Raw genomic sequence first — 22,893 nt, 5'->3', positions numbered from 1 at the left:
TGTTTCTATCGTCTGTATATCTTTTAATCTTTCTTTTTCTCGTGTTTTTCAACTTTTTTCAGTGAATTTGTTTTTGTATCAAAGCTCTTCTTTTTATATTTTTCTTTCTCGTCCTAAATCTCGTTTTTTTTTCATCCTTTGCGTCTTAAAATTTGATTCCTTCTCGTAATTTATTCCTTTCACTCCTTCCCTGGTGAATTATTGCTGTACCTTAAGTCATTCGTGCTTTCCATTCCTCCTCTTCCCTCCACCTTCCTCTCTTCCTTCCTTCTTTCCTTCGTTTCTTTCTCGTCTTCCTTCTTTCCCTCCCTCCACCCTCCGTATCTCTTCCCACCCGCCTCCTGGCACTATTCCGTTTCCACCTCACATTCCATCGTTAACCCTGTTTTCCCTCGTGCCTTCTTTACTGCATCCTTCGTTATCCTCTTCTGCTTCTCTTCCCCTTGTCGTTACTCTGTGCCCTGTTTTCCTCTTCCCTTAAGTATGATTCTTCTTTCTTAGTCTTTTATTTCTTTCTTCCTTGCTTGTTTTATCTGTTTTTTTTTTCTATGTCTTCAGTTATTCCACCCTTGCCTTCTTTGATTTTTTCCTATTTTTGTTTCCTTTTTGTCTTATTCCTTTCTTCCCCCCGTCCCTGCTTCCTTCTTTTCATTCTTCCTTTCTTCTCTCTTTCCTTCCCTCGTTTTCTAGACACACAATTTGACTTTTCACTTTTCATCCTCATTTGTCCATTTTTACCCTTTCTTTCATTTGCATTCAGTCTTTTCCTCTTCAACTTCATCTTCATCTTCCGTCTCTTTCCTTCATTTATTTCGTCTTTCGTTTCATTTTTAGATATCCCTGGAACATAAGGAAGTAAGGAAAGCCGCATGGAACAGCTAGACCTACATGAAACTCACCTATGTTCACGTTTTCTCATCTATCAGTGTATCTAATCTCTTAATGTTTCCTAATGACTTGGCAATAACAACCTGATTAATGAGTCTATTCCATTTATCTGCCACTCAATTTAGAGAACCAATCACTTCTTTTCTTATCTTTTTTTCTTTATCAAGTTTGAATCCAATTTTGTCTTTGATTAATGAGGTGTTTCATGTTGTTATCTTTGTTTTATCTCCTGTGTCATTCAGATTTCTATTAGCTTCTCTCTTAATATACGTCTCTCCTAGGAATGTGAATTGATCTCTTCTCTCTTGTTTTCTTTACCTTCTTCCCTTCCTTTTATATTCACTAGTTATTTTGTATTTCGTTTCTTAAATTCTTTTTCGTCTATGTTTTCTTCTTTAATAAGTTCTTGATTGTTTCCTTTCCTCTTTCTTTCTTTCATTAATCTTCATGAGTATTCTCCATTTCTTTGTTAAATTTATCTTTTCTTATTTGGTATCATTCTTTCATTTTTTCCTTAATTGTAACTTTCTTGTTGATTCTTTGCTTTCCTCTTTCTTTATTTCATTAATCTTCATAAGTATTCTTCATTTCTTTGTTACATTTATCTTTCCTCATTCATTTCGTATAATAATTCTTTCAGTCTTCCCTTGCTTCTAACTTTCATTTAAGTCTTCACCTTCCTGTGCTCTTTCCTTCCTGTCTTTCTTACTTCTTTTCTATCATCTCGCTTTCATTCTGTCTTCTCTTTCCTTCCTTCATCTTTTCTTTCATTTTCCTAGATGCTCTCATTCATTTCCTTTCTCCACCTTCTCCTCCTCCTCGTCTTCCTCCTCTTCCTCTTCTTCCTTCTCCTCACAACAGCATCGCAAGTGCCTGCCGCTGACGGGTCTTTACTAACAACTTCTGTAGGTGCTTCTGGCGTCCACCCAACACCATCCCACTGTCACCCCTCCCTCGTATCAGCCTCCGCAGTCCTCCTCTTTCCGCTCCTCTCACCCCCTCTCCATCCCTCTCTCTTTCTCTCCACTTCTCTCCTCTTCTTCCACGCCTCCTCGCATGTCTTTTCTCACGTTGACTCCTTCTCCCATATTCTTTTCCTTGTTTTCTCTTTTTCTTGTTTTTGTTTTCTTCGTTCTGCCTTTTCCTGGTTTTCTGTGAGTTTTTGTGTTTTCCTAATTTCTGTTGGTGGAGTGTCTTTGCGTCTCTATTCTTTATCATTACCATGTCTCTTGTTTCCTTATTTCTTCTACTCCTATTCCTGCCATTCTGCGTCTGTCATCTCTCTCATCTCCCCTTTCTTCTAACTTTCCTTCCAGCTCCCACGTCAGAAACTTCACCCCTCACCCATCCCATCATCCCATCACCTCACCTCTGTGCCAGGAAGTCAAGAGGGAAAGAGAGAGAGAGAGAGAGAGAGAGAGAGAAAGGGAGAGAACTTGTAACAGACTTCATGGTACAGTTTCAATACACACCTTTCCACCTCCTGCTCTTTCTCCTCCTCCCCCCTTTATCACCTCACTCCCTTCTCCCTATTTTCACACCACACGGCTCAACACCTCCTCCCCTTTCCCTCTCTATCTCTCTCTCTCCCTTTCCCTCCCTATTTCCACGTCGCCGGACACTCACGCAGTAGGGGGAACTTTGAGGGCTGGGAGTGAAGGCGAGCTGGGAGAGAGACCGTTTGCCTTTGATGGACAGTGGCGAGGAGGGAAGGAATGTGCTACTAATGCTCACTTATACTCCTCCACTGCCGAGATTATGGCTTTTTATTAGTTTCCTCAAGGACGGCGGATGATGAAGTAGTAGTAGTAGTAGTAGTAGTAGTAGTAGTAGTAGTAGTAGTAGAAGAAGAAAGAGATAAGATATTTGTTATGGTCATAATCTATGAATTATCTCTTGCAAATAGAGAGAGAGAGAGAGAGAGAGAGAGAGAGAGAGAGAGAGAGAGAGAGAGAGAGAGAGAGAGAGAGAGGAGAATATGTGCGGTCTGAGGCAGAATGTATTGTGCCGTCATTGTGTTGTGTTGGCGGCAGCACAGAGCGAGGAGGAAGAGGAGGAGGAGGAAGGGGAAGAGAAGGAGGAGGAGGAGGAGGAGGAGGAGGAGGAGGAGGAGGAGGAGGAGGAGGAAAGGAGAAGAATGTAGGAGGAGAAGGAGGAGGAGGAAGAAGAAGAAAGGGTAGAGAATACTTCTTTATTCTGTGAAGGATGAATGTTGAAAGAGGGAAAAAAATATATTGGAACTACTTTTCTTACCAGCCTTTGTTTTTTCCTCTGTAAAATACGCATTCTTTATGATCATTGGCTTTGTCCTGCGCTGGATTTTCTTCCGATTCCTGATATTCCTTTCAAATCGTTGTCGTGTTGAGCGGCCTCGTCTTCCTGTTGCCTCCGGTTGTCATTTCTCCCTGTCATTGATGGTTTGGTTCCCTGCGTTGACTTCCTTGCTTTCTTACTCTTTATTTCATTAGTATATCTCATCCCTCGCTGTCGTTGGTGGTTCTTTTCCCTCCTGTTATTGATGTTTTGGTTCCATGCGTTCACTTCTTCGCTGTTCCATCACTATGAGAGTTTTAAATGGTGCTTTCCAACTCTTTATTTCATTAGTATCTCTCATCCCTCGATGCCATTAGTGGTTCTCTTTCATTCCGTCATTGATAGTTTGGTTTCCTGCGTTGATTTCTTCGTTGTTCATTCACTAAGAGAGTTTTAAATGGTGCTTCCCTACTGCTTTTTTTTTTTTTTTCTTTATTGGTATCTCTCATTCCCCGCTGTCGCTGATGGTTCTTTTCCTTTCTGTTATTGATAGTTTGGTTTCCTGCATTCATTTCCTCACTTTTCCTTCACTGAGTTTTAAATGGTGCTTCCTAACTCTTGTTTTTTCCCGGTCATAGTTATCTCTCACCCCTCGCTGTCATTGGTGGTGCTTTTCCATCCTTTCATTGATAGTTTGGTTCCCTGCGTTCACTTCCTCGCTTTTCCTTCACTAAGAGTTCTAAATGGTGCTTCCCTACTCTTTTTTTTTCTTTTTTTTCTATTATTTTTGGTTCTTTTCCTTCCCGTCACTTTTCCTACTCTTTATTTCATTGGTGTCTCTCATTTCTCTCTGTCATTGGTGGTTTTTTTTTTCCCTCCCTGTCATTGATAGAGTGGCTTCCTGCATTCCCTTTCTCACTGTTCCTTCACTAAGATAGTTTTAAATAATACCTCCTCTTTTCCCTCATATGTATCTCATTAATCGGTGTCGTTGATGGTTCTTTTTCCTGCATTCACTTCTCGTTTTACCTTCTGGAGAGTAAATAATAAACGAATAAAACCACCACCACCACCACCACCACCACCACCACCACCACCACCACCTCCAAGAACAACACAACCACCACCAACAACAACAAGTATCAATAATGGCGTCAACTCTTTACAGCTGCTGAAGTCCGCGGAGGAGGTAACGCTGACGGTGGCGACAACGAGCCAGCTGCCGGCGCCGGTGGTGGTGGCTCAGACCTATTCGTGGGTCACTGCCGACGGCCGCGCCACCTCCCCGCCTCCTGAGTACAACCCCAGGCTACACCACCATCAGGTCTCCACGGTGAGTGTTCTGCTGCGTCTATCCTCCGTGTTTATATTTTTCGTTTAATTTTAAGGACGGATCACAGGAAATTAGGAGCTAAGTAGAAAGGAATTATTCGCTCACTTTCTACCCTGTTGTAGCTTTTATTTATTTAGTTTTTATACCATATGGGCTTTTTATGGGATTTTATGGATTAAAAGTGGTAATTTTTTAGGTACATCCTAACTCAGCCCGCTCGTTAACCACTTCAGTACTGAGATGTATATTTACCATGATTTTTTTACTTTATTCACATTAGGAAGAGTCTATGGAGGTCAGAGGATTAATGGCCAGAGTCTTCACTATTTTTATCCCCACATAAGTTTCTGAAGCTGTATAAAATCACTAAATAGTAAGCAGAATGAATATGGAAAAGCGTCATGGTACTGACCGGGATAAGGAACCGTTACTCCCGAGGAAGAAAGCCCCACCTACACTCGGACCGTGGCCAGGATTCGAACCGGTGCGCGCGTGGTTCCACTGTACCACGGCGTCCCCTATCCCGTTTGTATATCCTTTCATTTATTTATAAGAATCGACTATGAGGAAATTAGTAACGAAATAATAAAGGAAATTTTCATAATGCTACTCTCTAAACAGTTAACCCATTCTATATATCCTCCATTTCTTTTCCTCTCTTCTCTTCTTCGATTCTCCTCTTTGCTCTTCAGTATACCGCCGTGCTCTATTCTTTATTTTTGTGGAGTCTTGTGTATTGAGTTACGTGTGGCAGGTACAGCCCCCCCGCCCCCACACACACACATTTCTTGGCTGGCTATACACTCTCCACTTCCTTGGTTGAGTGTTGTAGTACGTTCACCTTCATTTTGTGTTTCTTTGTTTCTGTGGAGTCTCGTGTATTGAGTTACGTGTGGCAGGTGCAGCGTATGTAGGCGTGCGGTGCCTTGAGGTGTTGATGAGTACCGTGGTGTGAACTCTCAAGCAGGGTGAGATGTGTACCGTGTTGGGAGTTGTTATTATCTTTTCATTTTTTGTCTCACTTTATACTTGTTTTTTTTCGTTTATATTCTATTCATTACGTTTGTTTATTTTCCTCGTCTGTTTTCTCCTCTTCTTCCTCCTTCTTTTTCTCCTCCTCCTCCTCCTCCTCCTCCTCCTCCTGCTTTTCTTCGTGGGAATTACTCTTGTCTATGATGCAGTATATTCCTTAATTAGGTTTACTTTTACTTGTCTGGAGTGGAGTGGAGTCAAAGAAATAAGGTTTGCTGTCGTTTTTACTTTATATTTGTTGGTGTTGGGGTACATACGTTATTCTGATTGTGCATTTCTGTGTGTTATTGTTATTTGTATTGTATGATATAGAAATACACAATATCGGAGCGTTTTCTTGTCAATTACAAACGTTTTTTTTCAGGAGTTTCAAAGTTTTAGTGACGGTTTTGGTTTTAGTAGTCAATTATCACAGAACATTCTTCTCAGTGAATATCTTATCAATTTATTACATTATTATTGCAAAAAACTTCTACTCAGTGACTGTTTCACTATAAAGATGAAGGAAAACAAATCATATTAATCTACTATATTAACTTTTCCTCCGTATTTTAGCCTTCAGTCGTCTATTATTGTAAAAACATTCTACTCATTGACCTTACTATCATTAACACTAAAGGTGGAGAAGGGAAACCAGTCTTATCAATCTACTATCTCCATTTTTTCCATCTTCTATATTATAGTCTCCAATCGTTTATTATTGCGAAAAACCTATGAAATTACTGCCTTAACCATCATTAACCCCTTCAATAGTGGGACACATTTTTTTACCTTGAGATTTGTGAACGATTAAACCATTTTATTGACATTAGAAAGGATCCATGGAGGTCAGCAGATTAATGGCTACAGTTTTCACTATTTGAATCCCCGATATAAGAATCTGAAACTATACAAACTCACCAAACAGTAAGCAGAATGAATGTGGAAAAAAGCGTTCTGGTACTGAAGGGGTTAACAATAGAAAAAGAACTAAAAGGGAGGGCAAAAAAAGCGTTGTCCGTTATCTACTACATATTTTTTTCCTCCAAAGCAGAATGACTCCTTTCAGTCCAAGAAATAGACGTTCATTTTTTTTTCCTATTTTTTGTTTGTGTTTCTTTATGGCCGCATTACCGTTTTTCTTCCTTTTTTTTTCACGAGTACTGCGTCGCTGTCATACTCTAAATCTCCCTCTTTTCTCTTGCCTTGGCACTTTTTTATTCATTTTCAGCGCATTGAGGGGGAAGAGAGAGAGAGAGAGAGAGAGAGAGAGAGAGAGAGGAAAATCGCGAGCAGTAAGTAAGAGGCGGGGGAAGAAATGAAGGAAAAGTGGAGGTGTGAGGGGCGAAGAACGGATAATTACTGCCCCTAAGGGACGCTTAAAGAAAACGGTCATTGGGTTGTCGCTAATGGCGCGGCTTTTTGTTTTCCGCTGTTCCATTTTCTGAGTAAAAGATTATTATTATTATTATTATTATCATTATTATTATTATTATTATTATTATTATTATTATTATTATTATTATTATTAGTAGTAGTAGTGGTAGTAGTAGTATGAGTAATAGTATTAGTAGTAGTAGTAGTAGTAGTAGTAGTAGTATAAGTAGTAATATTATTATTATTATTATTATTATTATTATTATTATTATTAGTAGTAGTAGTAGTAGTAGTAGTAGTAGTAGTAGTAGTAGTAGTTCTTGATGTTGTGGTGTTGTACTAGTATTAGTAGTAGTAGTATTGAAGTAGTAGTAGTAGTAGTAGTAGTAGTAGTAGTAGTAGTAGTAGTAGTAGTAGCAACAGCAGTAGCAGTAGTCGTAGTAATAATAGTAGTAGTAATAGTAACAATATCTTTGTTGTTTATTCATTCATTTATTTATTATTTTTTACGTCAAGTCCTCTACCATTTCATGCCGACTGAGAAAAACGTTACTTTACACAAAAATATATTGACCGTTAAATAATTAGTTATATGTATAGAGAAGGTCCAGGGAAATTACATAAAAAACAAATATACGTAGAAATTCTTGGAACATTTAAACAGAATTCCCGAGAAGCTTTTTTATTCCTCCTGTTGGTCTTTGTTCTGGATTACTGTGCCCTGCTGAATTTACAACAGTGCATAATGGATTCCTTCTTGCGTATCACTTTTTGTTTTGTCTCTTTTTTTACAGCTGTGATGCATCTTACTATTACCGTCAAACTCTTTACATTTCTTTTTCCCGTAATATCTCCATCATTATCTTCTAAAACCTGTATATTTCTACTGTAAAGCAAATACCTCACGTAACCACACATCTCTCAATTCTCTATCTTTAATTTTCTTTTCCTTAATATCTCCCTTGTCCTCAAAAACCTCTATAATGCTACAGTAGCTCTCACGTAGCTATACATCTTATTATTTTTTAATTTTCTACGTTTCATTTTATTCTTCTCTAATACCTCCATAATTATTCTCAAAAACCTCTCTACCTCTATTGTAAAGCGAACACCTCACGTAACCACATTTCTTATTATTACCTCCCAATTATCTATATTTCTTTTTATTTTTATTTGATACCTCCATCATTATCCTCTAAAATCTCTATACTTCAACTGCAGAGGGAAGACTTCACGTGGCTACACATTTCTGGTTGCCGTCTGTCATTTCTAGTCCACCACTGCGAATTTCTTCACATGATCTCTGTCTTGTTGTCTGTTTATGTGTTTGTTTGGTTCACGTCACTTCACTGTGGTGTGTAGTATTGATGTCCTCTTGACGCAAACCACCAAGGCTATCAAGAAGGTGATTTAAATGGAAATGCAACATATGAACTTGCAGGTTTATTTTTCTTTTCATCTCTCGTGCCTTTGTAGATCCAGTAATGTTTGAGTTTCTTTCTAAGTTTAATACCACAATACCGCAGTTCGTGTAGTTATCAGGTATTTCCATGTTTCTTTCTAAGTTGTTCCATATTTGCTGATAGTTTTCTAACGTTTGGCATTCATTAGTAGTGTTGTCGTTTTTTTTATCACCTTAGCTTCGGAAATGCACGTGAATATTTTCCACAGTTATATATGAACAGCTTTTGTTATTGTGCAGTTCTAATATACTACTTTCCTTCACACAGTTTTATCCAGTGACTTTTCTCTCTTATTTTGGTGGTGTCATTACAATCTTTCGTCAGTTCGTAATGGTCTCTGCTGCACATTCTCATATATAAAACATCTTTGTCTATAGTGTCCCAGAAACACATCAATAGCTCAACATGACCTTAGAGTAGCCAGTGATGTCCTTCCTTGTTGACTTTCCATGAAGTTTAAATTTTCATTTGACTTCGAGAAAACTGGAACCAAAATATTCTTTCTTGCATTATTCAGAGGAACCTTGAAAATGACTGAACCAACGAATAATTTTCCTTCTATGCTAAGTTCTCGCTCAGAAGGCAGTCACTTGTCAGAGATATTGAAGTATTGCATAAGGATTAATTGCTTCCTTGTGTAAAGCAACGTGTCGTTATCATATCAGTGGAAATTATCAGGAGAACGATGTCTTTACCGTAGGAAGCTTCTTTTTTTCGAATTTTCAAACCTTGGATTATGGATTTTATGGGAAAAGAGCCTTTAGAAAATCTAGAATACATCTGTACATAGTTTAGTTCGTTCTGCGTATTATTGCACTCAGTTTTACCTCAGCTTGTGTGTTCGTTGTCTTTTGTGCTGACAGATATACATGACAAGTTGTAGGCGAGACAAAATTTAGGTTCACGAGCGACGTAAATAAAGGAAGGTAAAAGATGAGATAGCTCCTTTTGCTTTTACTGCCGAACCCTCTCGCATTTGTCAGACATAAGTAGGAGTCTATTTCATGACTTATTGGTTTATGGCACGCTGTCCGATGGCAACAGGGAACATTTGTCGTGACTAAAACAGCACAAACTGGCCATAACTCTATACGGAGATGAAAATAGCTGTGTTCTCACATCCCTAAAATTAACATTGCTTCTAACAGTAGTTTGCTTTGTAAAATAAACGGCAGAGTGTAATAAATTTTCCTGATTTATACACTGGCGAGGAGGGCTTGTGTTAGCTTTGAGTCAGCCAAGTGTAGATTGACCTGAGGTTAGTGTTTGTCTAGTATGAATTAGTATTAATCGATCACTGCATCGTGCAGGAGTTTCTGTACAAGTGCAGACCACCATCAGCAGTCCAGCAGTGGAAAATTTGAGACTAAGTTTAAAGTGCAAACATTTTGCCGCCTTGAGGGAGGAGCAGCGGGGGGCGCGCCCTGCATCACGAAACTTCTTGGACGTGCCTGAAATTTTCCTGGAAATAAATAGAATCTCATCCTTGTAAGAAAATATAGGATACTGAATAATTCAAAGCAGGTTGGTGCTCTCGAATACCATGAAGTCTTGCTTTACTTTATATTTAGAATATTTAAAAACATTATTTGGTCATGTTCGTAAACGAAGGATAGTAAACCTGTAACAGCTGCCTGGTGCAGTGGTGCTGTGTGAGAGGTTGCTCGCTGGGTGTCACAATTCATAACTGCTCAAGGTATTGCTGACCCAAAGTGCTGTTGATAATAGCCAACACACTCCTCATGTGACAGTTCAGCTACCCTCATATGTATTTTTTCTTTTTATCTTTTTTTTCTTTTTTGTGTTGAGGACTATAGCACCTTTACACTTAGCTTGCCACTGTGCCATGGTCTCGTCGGCAACCATGGTTTTCCAGCTTCCTCTGTCTCTAATAGGCCCAATGAACTGCTCACATATCATTCCTCTTCTTTACCCATTACCAACTCCAAGACGGGGGTGAGCCCATCCGGCACTATTCAGCAAGTACCTCCAATAAAAAATGGAAATACCACAGGGCTTCGGACGCGTGCAGAACAAAGCCTGCCAATCCCTTGCCGTGACAAAGGCGATCCCGAGTCTACGTTTGCCTGAGGTGGTCAAAGGTGCCTTCCGCTGGGCAAGGTGTTAATATTCAATACACTCTTTGCATGTAATCCTGAATCCTGTAAAAGTATTGGGGAATCTAAGCCGGATTTTCTATACATTATTAGAGGTTGCGAACTGATAGAATTGAACTGTTAGACCACGGAATCTATTGCAGTTGAGTATGGTATTAGTTATCATAGGAAGATATCTATACATTCACTATTTTTTTCTTTTGATATGGCGAAGTTAATACTGTTGTAGCAACACCTGAAGACGGTGAAAACTTTTGAAGTAAGACCAGTGTTAAGTCATCGCAGGGAAGTACGTTTGCTGGTACTGTATTCATTATCTTTAGTTGCGTGCAGCCTTTCGGAAGATAAGGCTGTTCTGGGGCAAGCATTCAATATCCATTGGACAGAGACGTGCACTTAGCTTCATTTCCCATATTTTCCCGCAGAGTGATGAATGGGATATGTGGTCTCTACAAGGAATGATTGTATATACTTACCTCTAGGAATGTTGCCACACACGGAAGGCAACCATAGATAGCTGAGGAGACATACTGAGACAGCTGCCTATAAGCTGTGTCTGGGTAACTGCATCTCTGAAATGTTGGCGAGAGGAAGAATTACAGTGTACTTGTGCCAGAGATCTAAACGCCATTATCACAAACATTTATGTCTGGTAGATGATTGATGCTAAATAAATTAACTCTTTCATGTTCATCTGCAAACCCTTTACAACTGTTCAATGATCGAAAATGCTTACGTCTTCTCGATACTTCATAAATTCAATCTACATCCGAATTGCTGAGAAGTAACATTATCAGCAGTTTCAATATAGAAAACATACTGCTGTGTCTCACATTTTCTCTACTGGAGGGCGACAAAGTGAGGGAGCAGAGAGCGAGGCAAGTTGTGACGTCAAGGCGGTGGCGTAGTGGAGGTGGTGAGCGCGGGTTTGGGCAGACGTCCACCCGTAGATTTTAATCTCACCACATACCGCTTTGAAACTATGCCTTTTGTCGAGTGTTATGTCACCATTATGTCACCATAATACCCAGGTTCTAGGTGGTTACACCAAAGATGCATTTGGGTAGTGATATGGGCCCTAATATGGGTACCACTATAAACAGAATTGTCTGCGCCACTAATGGGCGGAAGCTGAACAACGCTTCCCACATATACTCTTCAAGTATGCCTATAGGCGCTAAAGGCCATATCATTAAAAAAAAAATTCCTTGGAGCTCAGACCAGAGTAAGATTAGCCGTGGAATAGTTACGTATGTCAAGGGAATCATTGAAAAGGCTTGCAGGTCATTTCAATGCTAATGACCGTTGACCTACTTAACCAGTCTCGAGGGAGAAGAAAGAGGATCTGAAAAAAAGGAATAAAACTTGAAAGCTCAGAGTCTGCATCTTCTGTGAACTCTGCCACATAAGTTCTGGTGTCGGGAGCATGGGAGCGTGTACTGCAGCCAGGAGTCGTCTCACTGCAGAATATATTATAGAAACTTTTGGTCAGCTTGTCTCAGTCTTGATACACCAATTGACGGTTGAACAGACACACACACACACACACGTACTCTCTCTCTCTCTCTCTCTCTCTCTCTCTCTCTCTCTCTCTCTCTCTCTCTCAGCAGTAGTAGTATTTAACGGAGATTTGGTGAAATAGGAAGGCAGGGTTACTTGCAGTGGCGGCGCTGTAGGGCAAGCCAATGCTGTTCCTTCGTCTGAAGGAGGCTTGTATTCCGCAATAGGATGAATAGAGAGGGAGGGAATAGCTTGGACAATAACAAAAGGCAGTCTATTGTATTATTTTGCTTTTGATTGTGTATTAGTCTACTTATTTGTTGTTGTTGTACTTTTCTTCTTCGTCTTCGTCTTCGTCTTTTTTCTTCTTCTTCTTCTTCTTCTTCTTCATCTTCATCTTCATCTTCATCTTCATCTTCTTCTTCTTTCTTCTTCTTCTTCTTCTCATCTTTATTATTTCTATCATTGTTTATCACTTTGCTTGATTCCTTTATCAAATCCCGTAATAAAAACAAACTTTTGATCAAGATCAAACAGAAACAGAAAAAAAAAAAAATCACACTAAAGACACTGATCCCTTAGAAGAACAGAAACACCTCCTATCTCGAGTAAAAGAAAAAGCAAAGAAAAGAAAAAAAAGTAAGTTCGCAGTCATTCACTAAATATCAGAGCCAGAGAGTGCCAAGTTCACGCCGTCGAAAGCTGAATTGCTATCGGGTTCGCGGCGTCTCCTGTCCTGGTCGCACGCCGCCCTGAGCTCCAGCACGAGGACTCTTGCCGCCTGTGTCAATCTTACCACGTTCGATTTGCTGTATTGCATCTCGCAGTGAAGGGTCCGGTGCGCCTCGCCTCTCGCAAAAATGACTGGCTGGCTGGGTGGATGTGTGGGTGTGTGTGTGAGTGGTTGACTAGGTGGGTGGCTGGCTGCGTGGCTGGCTGGGTCACTGGCTGGCTGATTTGGTGGTTGGCTGGATGGAAGGCTGGCTGGCTGGGTAGGTGACTGGCTGGGTGGGTGGCTGAATTGCTGGCTGGGTGGCTGGCTGGTTTACTGGCTGGGTGGATGTGTGGGTGGCTGGATGTGTGGATGACTGGTTGACTGTTTGTATAGGTGGCTAGGTGTGTGGCTGGCTGGCTGGCTGGCTGGCTGGCTGGCTGGGTGGCTGCTTGGCTGGGTGGCTGGGTGGGTGTCTGAGTATCGACGCGTGTGTAACTTAATTATATATGTACACGTGTTTACTTATGTCCTTGTAGTTCTGTATGTCTTTAATTTCTTATGTCGGTTCTTTTTCTTTAAAATTTCTTCTACTTTCGTCATCTTTTCCATCTTTTTCTTACTTTTATTTTGTTGTTTGCTTCATTTTGATCCCAGCGTTTTTTTTTTTTTTAGATATATTTTTACACTCTCTCTCTCTCTCTCTCTCTCTCTCTCTCTCTCTCTCTCTCTCTCTCTCTCTCTCTCTCTCTCTCTCTCTCTCTCTCTCTCTCTCTCTCTCTCTCTCTCTCTCTCTCTCTCTCTCTCTCTCTCTCTGTCCATTCCATCCCTCCCTTTACCCTCCTATCACTGGCCTGGTACTAGTAACATAAGGATTAATGGATGGCAATGGGGAAATATGGCCAGGCTTGTGTGCATTCATGAGTAGTAGTGCAAATGTTGACCCTCGAGAATGATTGCCGTGCCTGCGACCTTAAATTGACTGACCCATAGCGCAGCAGAGGTCACGAGTTTAGGGTTGAAAGGGTATGAAAGAGAGGGAGACAGGGGGATGTGGAGTAAAGGTGGGTTCTAAGAGGCAAATTAATGGAAATGAAACGGTTGGAATGAAAGAAGGACTAAAAGGGAAAATAATTGAAAGGTGATGATGCAGAGAAACGAAAAAAAAAAAAAAAATGTAAGGATGTGTCAAAATACGAAGCAGGTATGTATAACACCAAGAAAAATAGAAATATCAAAAGAAGAAATATACAAAACACAAGAAAAAAAAAACGAAAACAAACACACACCAGGCGACATAAAAAAAAAGAGGAAAAAATCAATGACAAGAAAAAATATGAAAAGAAAACGGAGACATAGGAGCAACATCAGCAACATCCACCCCTAACAAGAGCTACTGTGATACTGGCCTTCTTTCCCATCATCCGTCCCTCCCTCCTGCTCCGCCGCCTCCCCGCCGCTGCCCGTGTCGTTTGTTGCTGGTCCGCCGCGTCGCCTGGGTGGCATCGATTGCGCGCAGTCAACACGGGTCGTCCCTCGTCTCTGCGTGCTGCTGTGGTGGTCTGGTTTGGCTGCCGCTAAATTTAGATAACCGTTCTCCTTTGGCGGGAAGAAGGGAGATGGGAAGAGAGCAAGAGGGCAAAGGAAAGGGAGAGGAGAGGAAGAAAGATGAAACAGAACCCGAAGGAGAAGGAAGAGGAGGAAAAATGTGTAAAAATCTTGTCCACCGGAGGAAAGGAAGGGAGGAAAGATAAAAATGGTAACGAGAGAGAGAGAGAGAGAGAGAGAGAGAGAGAGAGAGAGTGTGTGTGTGTGTGTGTGTTTTTGATGGGATAATTAATGTCTCATCGGCATAAAGCTCAGGAACTTAAGTGTCTTGATTAAGGAGACATCTGTTTTGTAAGGCCACGTGTTAAGACTTGTTTTGACTTGCTGTCTAACTCAGATAGGTTGTTATGATGAATATTGTACTTTATTTTGTCATCCTTTAATTCCTCCAGTACTGGGACACTTCCTTTGGGTATGATTGGACGATTTTATTTACATTATGAACTGTCTTTGGAGGTCAGAAGATTAATTGCCAGAGTGTTAACTATTTTAATCCCCACATAAGTTTCTGAAGCTGTATAAAATCGTCAAATAATAAGCAGAATCAATATGAAAACGCGTCCTGGTACTGAAGGGGTTAATAGTAAGTAGTAGTAAGTATTTCCTTGTTTAAATAAGTATTTGTGTGTTTATTCATTACCTTTATACTCTTTATTTGTTACGTCACATTGTAAGCAGAATCAATATAAAAAAGCGTCCTGGTACTGAAGGGTTAATAGTAAGTAGTAGTAAGTATTTCTTTGTTTATAGGTAAGTATTTGTGAGTTTATTTATTAGCTTTATACTCTTTATTTGTTACCCCTTTTTCTATTTCTTGGTTGTTTCATGTATATGTTAAATCTCGCTGCAAAATTTTAAATCTAACCTGCATTTTCCTAACATTTTTTTTTTTATATATATATTTTTTATTATCCATTCACCTTTTACATTCCACGTGACATTTTAATCAAGAATTCAAGAAAGAAGTAACAATGGAAACCTGAATCAAATATCCAACTTCGTGTCAGACTACGAGAGAGGAAAGACTGGAAGAAAGATATTTGAAGAGACGAATAGTATTGAACTCCACTCTGTACTCAACTTCCGTGTACCTGCCGCCCTCCTGCACACGAGAGGAATGTTGCCTGCAGGGGTTTTGAAAAGGATATTCTATAAAGTCAACGTGTGGGAGGAAGATCAAGATAAAGTGACGGATATGAAACAGAACGCAAAGCTTCCGGAAATCTGCTTTAACTGACGTGAGATATGAATTTTCATAGTATTTTTAGTAAAGGACAAACCTGAGGATTCTTTTCAGGCCACGAGTTATTTGAATGTTATTGAAGAGGAAGAGGAAGGAAGAAAGGATGAGTCTGGTTGATAAAGTGAGGGATTGAAAGTCACGAGGTTTTTATTCACTCGTTCAGAAATAGTAGAAAAGTCGGAAGTTTGGCTCTTCATAGGATTTGTTTGAGAGTCGATTTAATGCCTATTGAGGAGATGGACTGTGTTAAATGGCTGAAAGTGATGGAAAATAGTCATCTGAAAAGAATAAGATCAAGAAATTGGTCTTTACTCATTTTTCCTTTCTGTCAGTTTAATGCTCGATCAAATGCTCATGTGTCAAATGGCAGAGAAAATTCCTAAAAAAATCATGGGGAAGAAAAATATGGACGTTGAGTTTGGCTAATAGTTTTGCTGGGTGACATAATGCCTTGTGAGACTTCTATTGATTGACTTAAGTGAGTGGTCATCTGTCACTGCAGCAACAGAACGATCATAAAGAAAATTTGAGGTCAGGTGCTGAAAATAATATCATTTATATGTTTTCAGAGCGCAACTCACACCACACTTTGGAACGTTCTGTATTCGAACAAATGCCAAAGACACAACTGAAATAAAAAGAACACTTGAGTCAAAGGTACATAAAGAAGACAGTATGCTTTAGAAATGTTTAGAAATGCCACATGTCTGAGAACCATATAGTAAAACACTTATGTCGCACCTCCACTACCTTCAGAAGACTCTAGTTGAATCTGACGTGTTTTCTATGGTTCTAGTAACATATAACCCTTTCAGTACTAGAACATGTTTTTGTATTCTTTCTGGTTACTATTTGGTGATTTTAGACAGCTTCAGAAATTTACGTGGAGATTGAAATAGTGAAGTGGCCATTATTGTTCTGCTAGGACATGTTTTCGTATTTATTCTAGTTACTATTTGGTGATTTTATCCAACTTCATAAACTTATGTGAGGATTAAAGTAGTGAAGAGTCTGGCCATTAATGTTCTGACCTCCAAAGACCCTTCCTAATGTCAATAAAATCGTCTAATCGTACACAAAACTCAAGGTAAAAATGCATCCCAGTACTGAAGGGATTAACAAAATAAATACATTATGAACAGGAAAAACACACTTGAATACCAGGCTAATCATTTCTGTGACCTTTGAAAACAGTCGTTTGGAGACAGCGAAGCGTTTCTGAATACGTACCTTAATCAATATATATCTGATGAAAATAGAGGTACAACAAACTCTCCTGAAGCAAAGATGACCACGATTCGGGTAAGAAAGTTCAGTTCGTCAGAGAATTGCCCTTTCCCGGAACCACGTTGTCGAGTTGATAGATTCAGGACTCTGCAGACGAGGGAGAATGAGCTGAAAAAAAGAAGATTGAAGAAGTCTGGAAGTCAAAGTTACACGGAGGTAGTTTGAAGAATTAGAACGAGCGCCATCCTCCTTCGAGTCAAGTTGAATGCGTGCAAACTTCCGGGAAGAAGGAGAGGCGGATGTTGATTGAGACGGATAGAAGTGTTGGAGAAGAAAGCGTGTCAGGATTCAAGTTACTTCCGAGGACAATACGAGGGACACAAACCACCAAGAAGACTGCAAGCTTTACCAGTGATGTTGTTGCTGCTGCTGTTAGTGTTGTTGTTGTTGTTGTTGTTGTTGTTGTTGTTGTTGTTGTTCTTGCTGCTGGTGGCGGTACTGGTGGTATGTTGTTGTTGTTACTGCTGTAGTTGTTGTTGTTCTTGGTCTTCTTGTTCTTACTTTTGTTGTTGTTATTGTTCTTTTTCTTCTTCATCTCCTGTTTTTGTTCTTTTCTTCTTCTCTTTCTTCTTGTTCTTCTTCCTTTGTTTTGCTCTTGTTCTTCTTGTTCTTGTTCTTTCTCTTCTATATACGTGGTAACTAACACAACACTAGCGTGCCACAATGGTGTACGTTACCGATATGAGAGAGGAAATCCCAATAATGAAAATATATCTACTAAGAATATAAATATTTTGTGAAAAGAATTAAGTTGTGCAAGGGAAGGTTTGGGGAATTTTAGAATTTTTGTGCCTACTTTTATGGAGCAGTGCATTCCGCTTTTTGGTGTGTGTCCCCGCGTGTGTGGGAAACTGCCAGCTGTGTGAAGCAAATGGGTGATGATAAAGATAACAGTGAAGATGATTCTGACGGTGGAGTAATGTGATAATGGTTAGGATAGTGATGATGCTAATGACGATAATGATGGTGATGATGATGTTGTTGAGAATGATGATGAGGATGATGATAATGATGTATATATATAGTTATGTGGTATGAGGTAATGGTTTTTCATTCTTGATTCATCACCTCTCTCTCTCTCTCTCTCTCTCTCTCTCTCTCTCTCTCTCTCTCTCTCTCTCTCTCTCTCTCTCTCTCTCTCTCTCTCTCTCTCTCTCTCTCTCTCTCTCTCTCTCTCTCTCTCTCTCTCTCTCTCTCTCTCTTCCCTTCCTCTCTATTTCTCCCTCTATCTCTCTTTTCCCTCTACATCCCTCCCTCTTACTATATATCATCCCTCTCTACCCTTCCCCCTTTATCTCTCCATTGCACACATTTGCCCTCGATGTAATGGGAAGATATTAATGTGTTCCCAAGCTTACCACTCTCAAATGTCACATTAATAGTGTCTCTACGAATATTTAAAGACCACGAATGGTGAATATGAGAGAGAGAGAGAGAGAGAGAGAGAGAGAGAGAGAGAGAGAGAGAGAGAGAGAGAGAGAGAGAGAGAGAGAGAGAGAGCAATGAAGAGGACGAAGAATAATGTGAAGCCTTATTTGCAAGAAAGAAGAAGTGAAAGCGAAGGACGGGGATAAAGACAAGGGAAGGAAGAGAAGGCGGAGAAGAAGTAGGAAAAGGAGGAGACGAAAAACCTGAGAATGATTTATTGTAAGTGAACCAAGAATAAAGGAAAAGAGAAAGTCAGAGAGAGAGAGAGAGAGAGAGAGAGAGAGAGAGAGAGAGAGAGGGGGGGGAAGCCAGGGTCAAGGAACACGAGGAAAACGAATAAGGAAGGAAGATGGAGGAAGAGGAGGAGGAAAGAGAAGGAAGGAAAGAAGGAGAAGAGGAAGGAAGGAGTGTGATAAAGGCATAGCTATTCATGTTACTTCCCTTCTCTCCTTCCTTCCTTTCTCTCCTTCTCGTTTCGCCCCCCACTCCCTCTCTCTCTCTCTCCTCTCCTCTCTCTCTCTCTCCTCTCCCACTCACTGCAACTTCAACTAGACAAACGTAGGAATAAAAACCTTGAACAAAAAGAAGCAAGTGAGCCAACACAGTTTTCTCTCCCTCCTTTGGACTCTCTCTCTCTCTCTCTCTCTCTCTCTCTCTCTCTCTCTCTCGCTCTGGCTCTCGTTCTCTCTTCTTCAGTGCGTTATACTTAATATTTTTACATTTGTTTTCAGTTTTCTTTCTCGTGTTTAGAAATGCCTTATGTATTACCACCACCACCACCACCACCACCACCACCACCACCACCATCAACAACAACAACAACAACAACAACAACAACAACAGCAGTCAGCGTATACATCAAAGTGAATGAGAAGTGAGGGAAGGAAAAAAGGAAAGCAAAAATGTAAAAAAACGAAAGAGAAAAAATGGCCAATGAAATAAAAAGCCAAGTACCCGAGAGAGAGAGAGAGAGAGAGAGAGAGAGAGAGAGAGAGAGAGAGAGAGAGAGAGAGAGAGAGAGAGAGAGAGAGAGAGAGAGTAATGAGGAGTGTGGGGACGGTTAATAATTAGGTAAAGGAAGATAAAAGAACGTAATTGGGGATTAGTGGAACATAAAATAGGAAATAGACGAAGATTATTGAAGAAACTCAAGACGAAGCAGATATTGATAGAAAGAAAATGTATAAGATTAAGAGGAAGACAAAGAAAGGAAGGGAGCAGAGGAGAAGAGGAGAGAAAGAGAAGAAGAGGTAAAGAAGAAGGGATAAGAAAGAAGGGGGAAGAAGAGAATGAGAAATCCTCTCTCTGTAAATTGATTGTGTTGGAAATTGAAGAGATAAACAAACAAAAAGCCTGAAAGTTTGTCCGCAAAGGGAAAAATTATCCGAGTTTATAGCTGCGTGTTTCGTGTGTGTGTGTGTGTGTGTGTGTGTGTGTGTGTGTGTGTTTTGAGACAAGCGATTTTTACCTTTTCTTTCGTTTTTCTTTCATTTTTCTTATTCTTTTCATTATCATCTTCCTTTTCCTGTCTGTTTTCCCCACCCTTTTATATTATTTTGGACAGTGATGATGGAGACAATACTGCTGCTGCTTCCTCCGTCATAGCATCATTATCACCACCATCACGACCATCATCACCATCATCATCAGGGAGGCTGTGGCTGAGAATCTCCGTTTAGAATCCCACCACTCTTCTCTCTATCTTTTTCCCCGCTGTCCGTGAAAGGTTACGGCCCCGAGCCGGACTTGGAGGCTGTCCAGGGCTCAGTAAAACCTCATTTTTTATCGCTTCTGCCTGAAAACCTGCCACGTCCCCCGCCACTCCCTCCACGAAGCCCTTCTTTGTATAGAGGATGGCGGCCCGTGGAGAGCAGGGAAGGGATGGTGGTAATGAGGAAGGGTAGTGTAATGATGGTGATGCAGATGAAGGTGGTGACGAGGATGGTGAATGATGAGAAGAGAAGGGTGATGTTTTTTGGTCTTCGTTGTTTTTTTTTTTAGTTTTATTTATTTATTTTTTTTTGGTCTGTTGTTGCGCACAGTTAATAGGTAAAGGAATGAGTGAGTCAGTAAAAGCAAGTGTCTTATTTCTCTTCCCTTTCTTTTTTTATCTTTTAATTTCTTGTGTGTATTTTTGTGTCCTTCCTTTGTGGTCATCGTTTTCATATTTTTTTTCTCTTCTCTATGACTCGTTTTTCATTCCTTAGTTTTTTACGTCTTTCTCTTCCTTTTCTCTGTTTTCACTTTATTTTCTCCTTTATTTAGAATGTATAAAAATTAAGTGGTATGAGAAAAAAGATTGCACAGATTTTGCTTATATTTATCTATCAATATAATTTTCTTTATTCATTTATTTACTGATTTATTCATGTACGCATTTCTGTGAGTGATCTTGAAGAGTATCATTAATAAATAAATAGATAGAATGTGTTGTTTTAACGGAAGACCCCTTGTTGTAGTAATAAACCAATTAAAACAAAACAAAACAATATCTTTTCACATCAGATAGAGTGGAGACTCGCATAATACACACACACACACACACACACACACACACACACACACACACACACACAGAGAGAGAGAGAGAGAGAGAGAGAGAGAGAGAGAGAGAGAGAGAGAGAGAGAGAGAGAGAGAGAGAGAGAGAGAGAGAGAGAGAGAGAGAGAGAGAGAGAGTTTTCCATGTTTTTTCGAGAGTAAGCTCCATTTCCCATGATGGATTCAGATCCTTCACGCGATCTAAAAGCTTGCGAGGCGTGAAGCGAACTAAACCTTCTCTGACTTTCCTTTACGTCTGGAATTTTAATTGGACATTAACATCATCGTTTTTTTGTGACGCCAGCAGAGCGCCTTCGTTTAATTGTTTTCACGTTCAATAGATGTTCCATTCTTGGTGGTAATTTAATCTGTTGGTGTTTTTCCTCTTCGAGAATTTGGAAAGAAGTCGAAGTTGAAGTGTTTGTCATGTCCCCAAATGGAAGCACTCTGGTGGTGAAGAAAAGTGTAGTCGAATTATTATGGAAAATATGATTGGAAGTGCTGGAGATAACGAAATGCATGACATGAAATATGAAGAATTATTTAGTAAAGACCAAGTTCTTTGAAAAAATATAACAGGTTTCAATTTAGTTTTATTTTTCTTGCAACGAGAAAATAGAGTATTGAAAATATAATTTCCTTTCATATCTGTGGCATAAAAGAAGCCAAATTGTATATAAACTCAATTTCGAATTCGCCTGAATTTTTCATTCGAAAGGTTTCAAGTAAAAGTAAATTGTTAAAAGAAAAGATAGAAATGCAATTACAGAAGATAAAAAGAATTTAAAATATTGTGGAAAGAAATAGTATGACATGTAGAGAGTATAGTGTAGAGAGCGTAGAGAGACTGTGTGTGTTGGTTTTCAGATCCTTTCATCCAAAAAACTCTGAAGAAGGTAAGAGTTGAGAGTGGAGAATAAAGAGTTTACGAAGTTTACAAAGAGTTCCGAGTCTTCTCAAAAAATGAGTGAAATCAAATAATCCACCATTTGTGATCACGGGTAGCAAGAGAAAAGAAAGAAAAAAAAGTATGGAAAAAAGAAAAGCGAGCCACGCAACCTTTACAAACTGAACAAGGACAAATTCATGCCACGAAAAGACTCTTCTTCTTGCACGCCCTCCTCTCCTCTCTGTCATTCCCGTCACTTGCATAACTTAACGTCCCCACACCAGAAAAGAGGAAAAAGAAAACTAAAAAACCACAGAAGTATATTTCCTGCTCAACAACCAGAACGCGGTATGAGGGGACGCTTTCAGACAGACGCTCGGGAGGAAAAGGCATAAATGTATAGAAAAAAATCAAGGTCTGCTGTTGATTCTCGTTCCCAATTCCTGAGTCTCCCCTTCTGGTCTCCCTCCGTGTGTGTGGCTCGGATCATATAATCACGCGCCAGTACACCGTCATGTCCAGCCCCCTAAGACAAGTGTCTCCATTCTTTCCTGCTCTGTACACGAACGCTTCTCTCTCCCCCTCTTGCCGCCGCTGGATACTACATACTCTTCATCTTTTAGTCTTTCGTCTTTTGTATAGATTAAGTTTTTTTTTTCTTTCCTTTTTTTCGTTGGGGTTCATATAGTTTTTGTTTGTCGTGTTAGCTCTCAAGGTTTCGTTCGTGTTTCGTCATTTTAGTGTTTATTTTATATTGATTTTTTTTTTTTAAGTTAATGTGTTTGTATAGGAATGATGCTTTTTCTTTATGATGTTAATTTTGTGTCTGGGTGAATGAGGTTGTAAGTCTTGTTTTCCTTATATATTAGCATTTGTATCTTTTAGTATATATATTGTGATTTGTAAGAATTTCATATAGTTTACACACACACACACACACACACACACACACACACACACACACACACACACACACACACACACACACACACACACACACACACACACACACACACACACACACACACACACACACACACACACACTTACTTACCATACTTAATCAGCACGGGCAGCCACACCACACACATAAATGCCTCACACACACACACACACACACACACACACACACACTTACTTACCTCCCCACTCAATAAATGCCTCTCATACCAGTTCGCCAAATTTTGCATGCAGATTTTCCAGTGTGATCTCTGCACACCCTGTCTGGTCTTCCTCTGCTCCCCT

At 39.9% G+C, this 22,893-nt stretch overlaps 1 protein-coding gene across 1 annotated transcript in view; it reads left to right on the top strand.

The window, feature by feature from the left end:
• Positions 1-22,893, top strand: part of LOC123503538 (whirlin-like) — a 305,666-nt gene that overhangs the window by 196,956 nt on the left and 85,817 nt on the right. The window contains 1 exon segment of the mRNA XM_045253385.1: positions 4,310-4,474. Within this exon segment, the coding sequence (XP_045109320.1) occupies positions 4,310-4,474 (165 nt within the window).

The sequence above is a fragment of the Portunus trituberculatus genome, chromosome 14 (genome assembly GCF_017591435.1).
Source record: "Portunus trituberculatus isolate SZX2019 chromosome 14, ASM1759143v1, whole genome shotgun sequence".
NCBI lineage: Eukaryota > Metazoa > Arthropoda > Malacostraca > Decapoda > Portunidae > Portunus > Portunus trituberculatus.
This window is presented reverse-complemented; position numbering and strand designations above follow the sequence as displayed.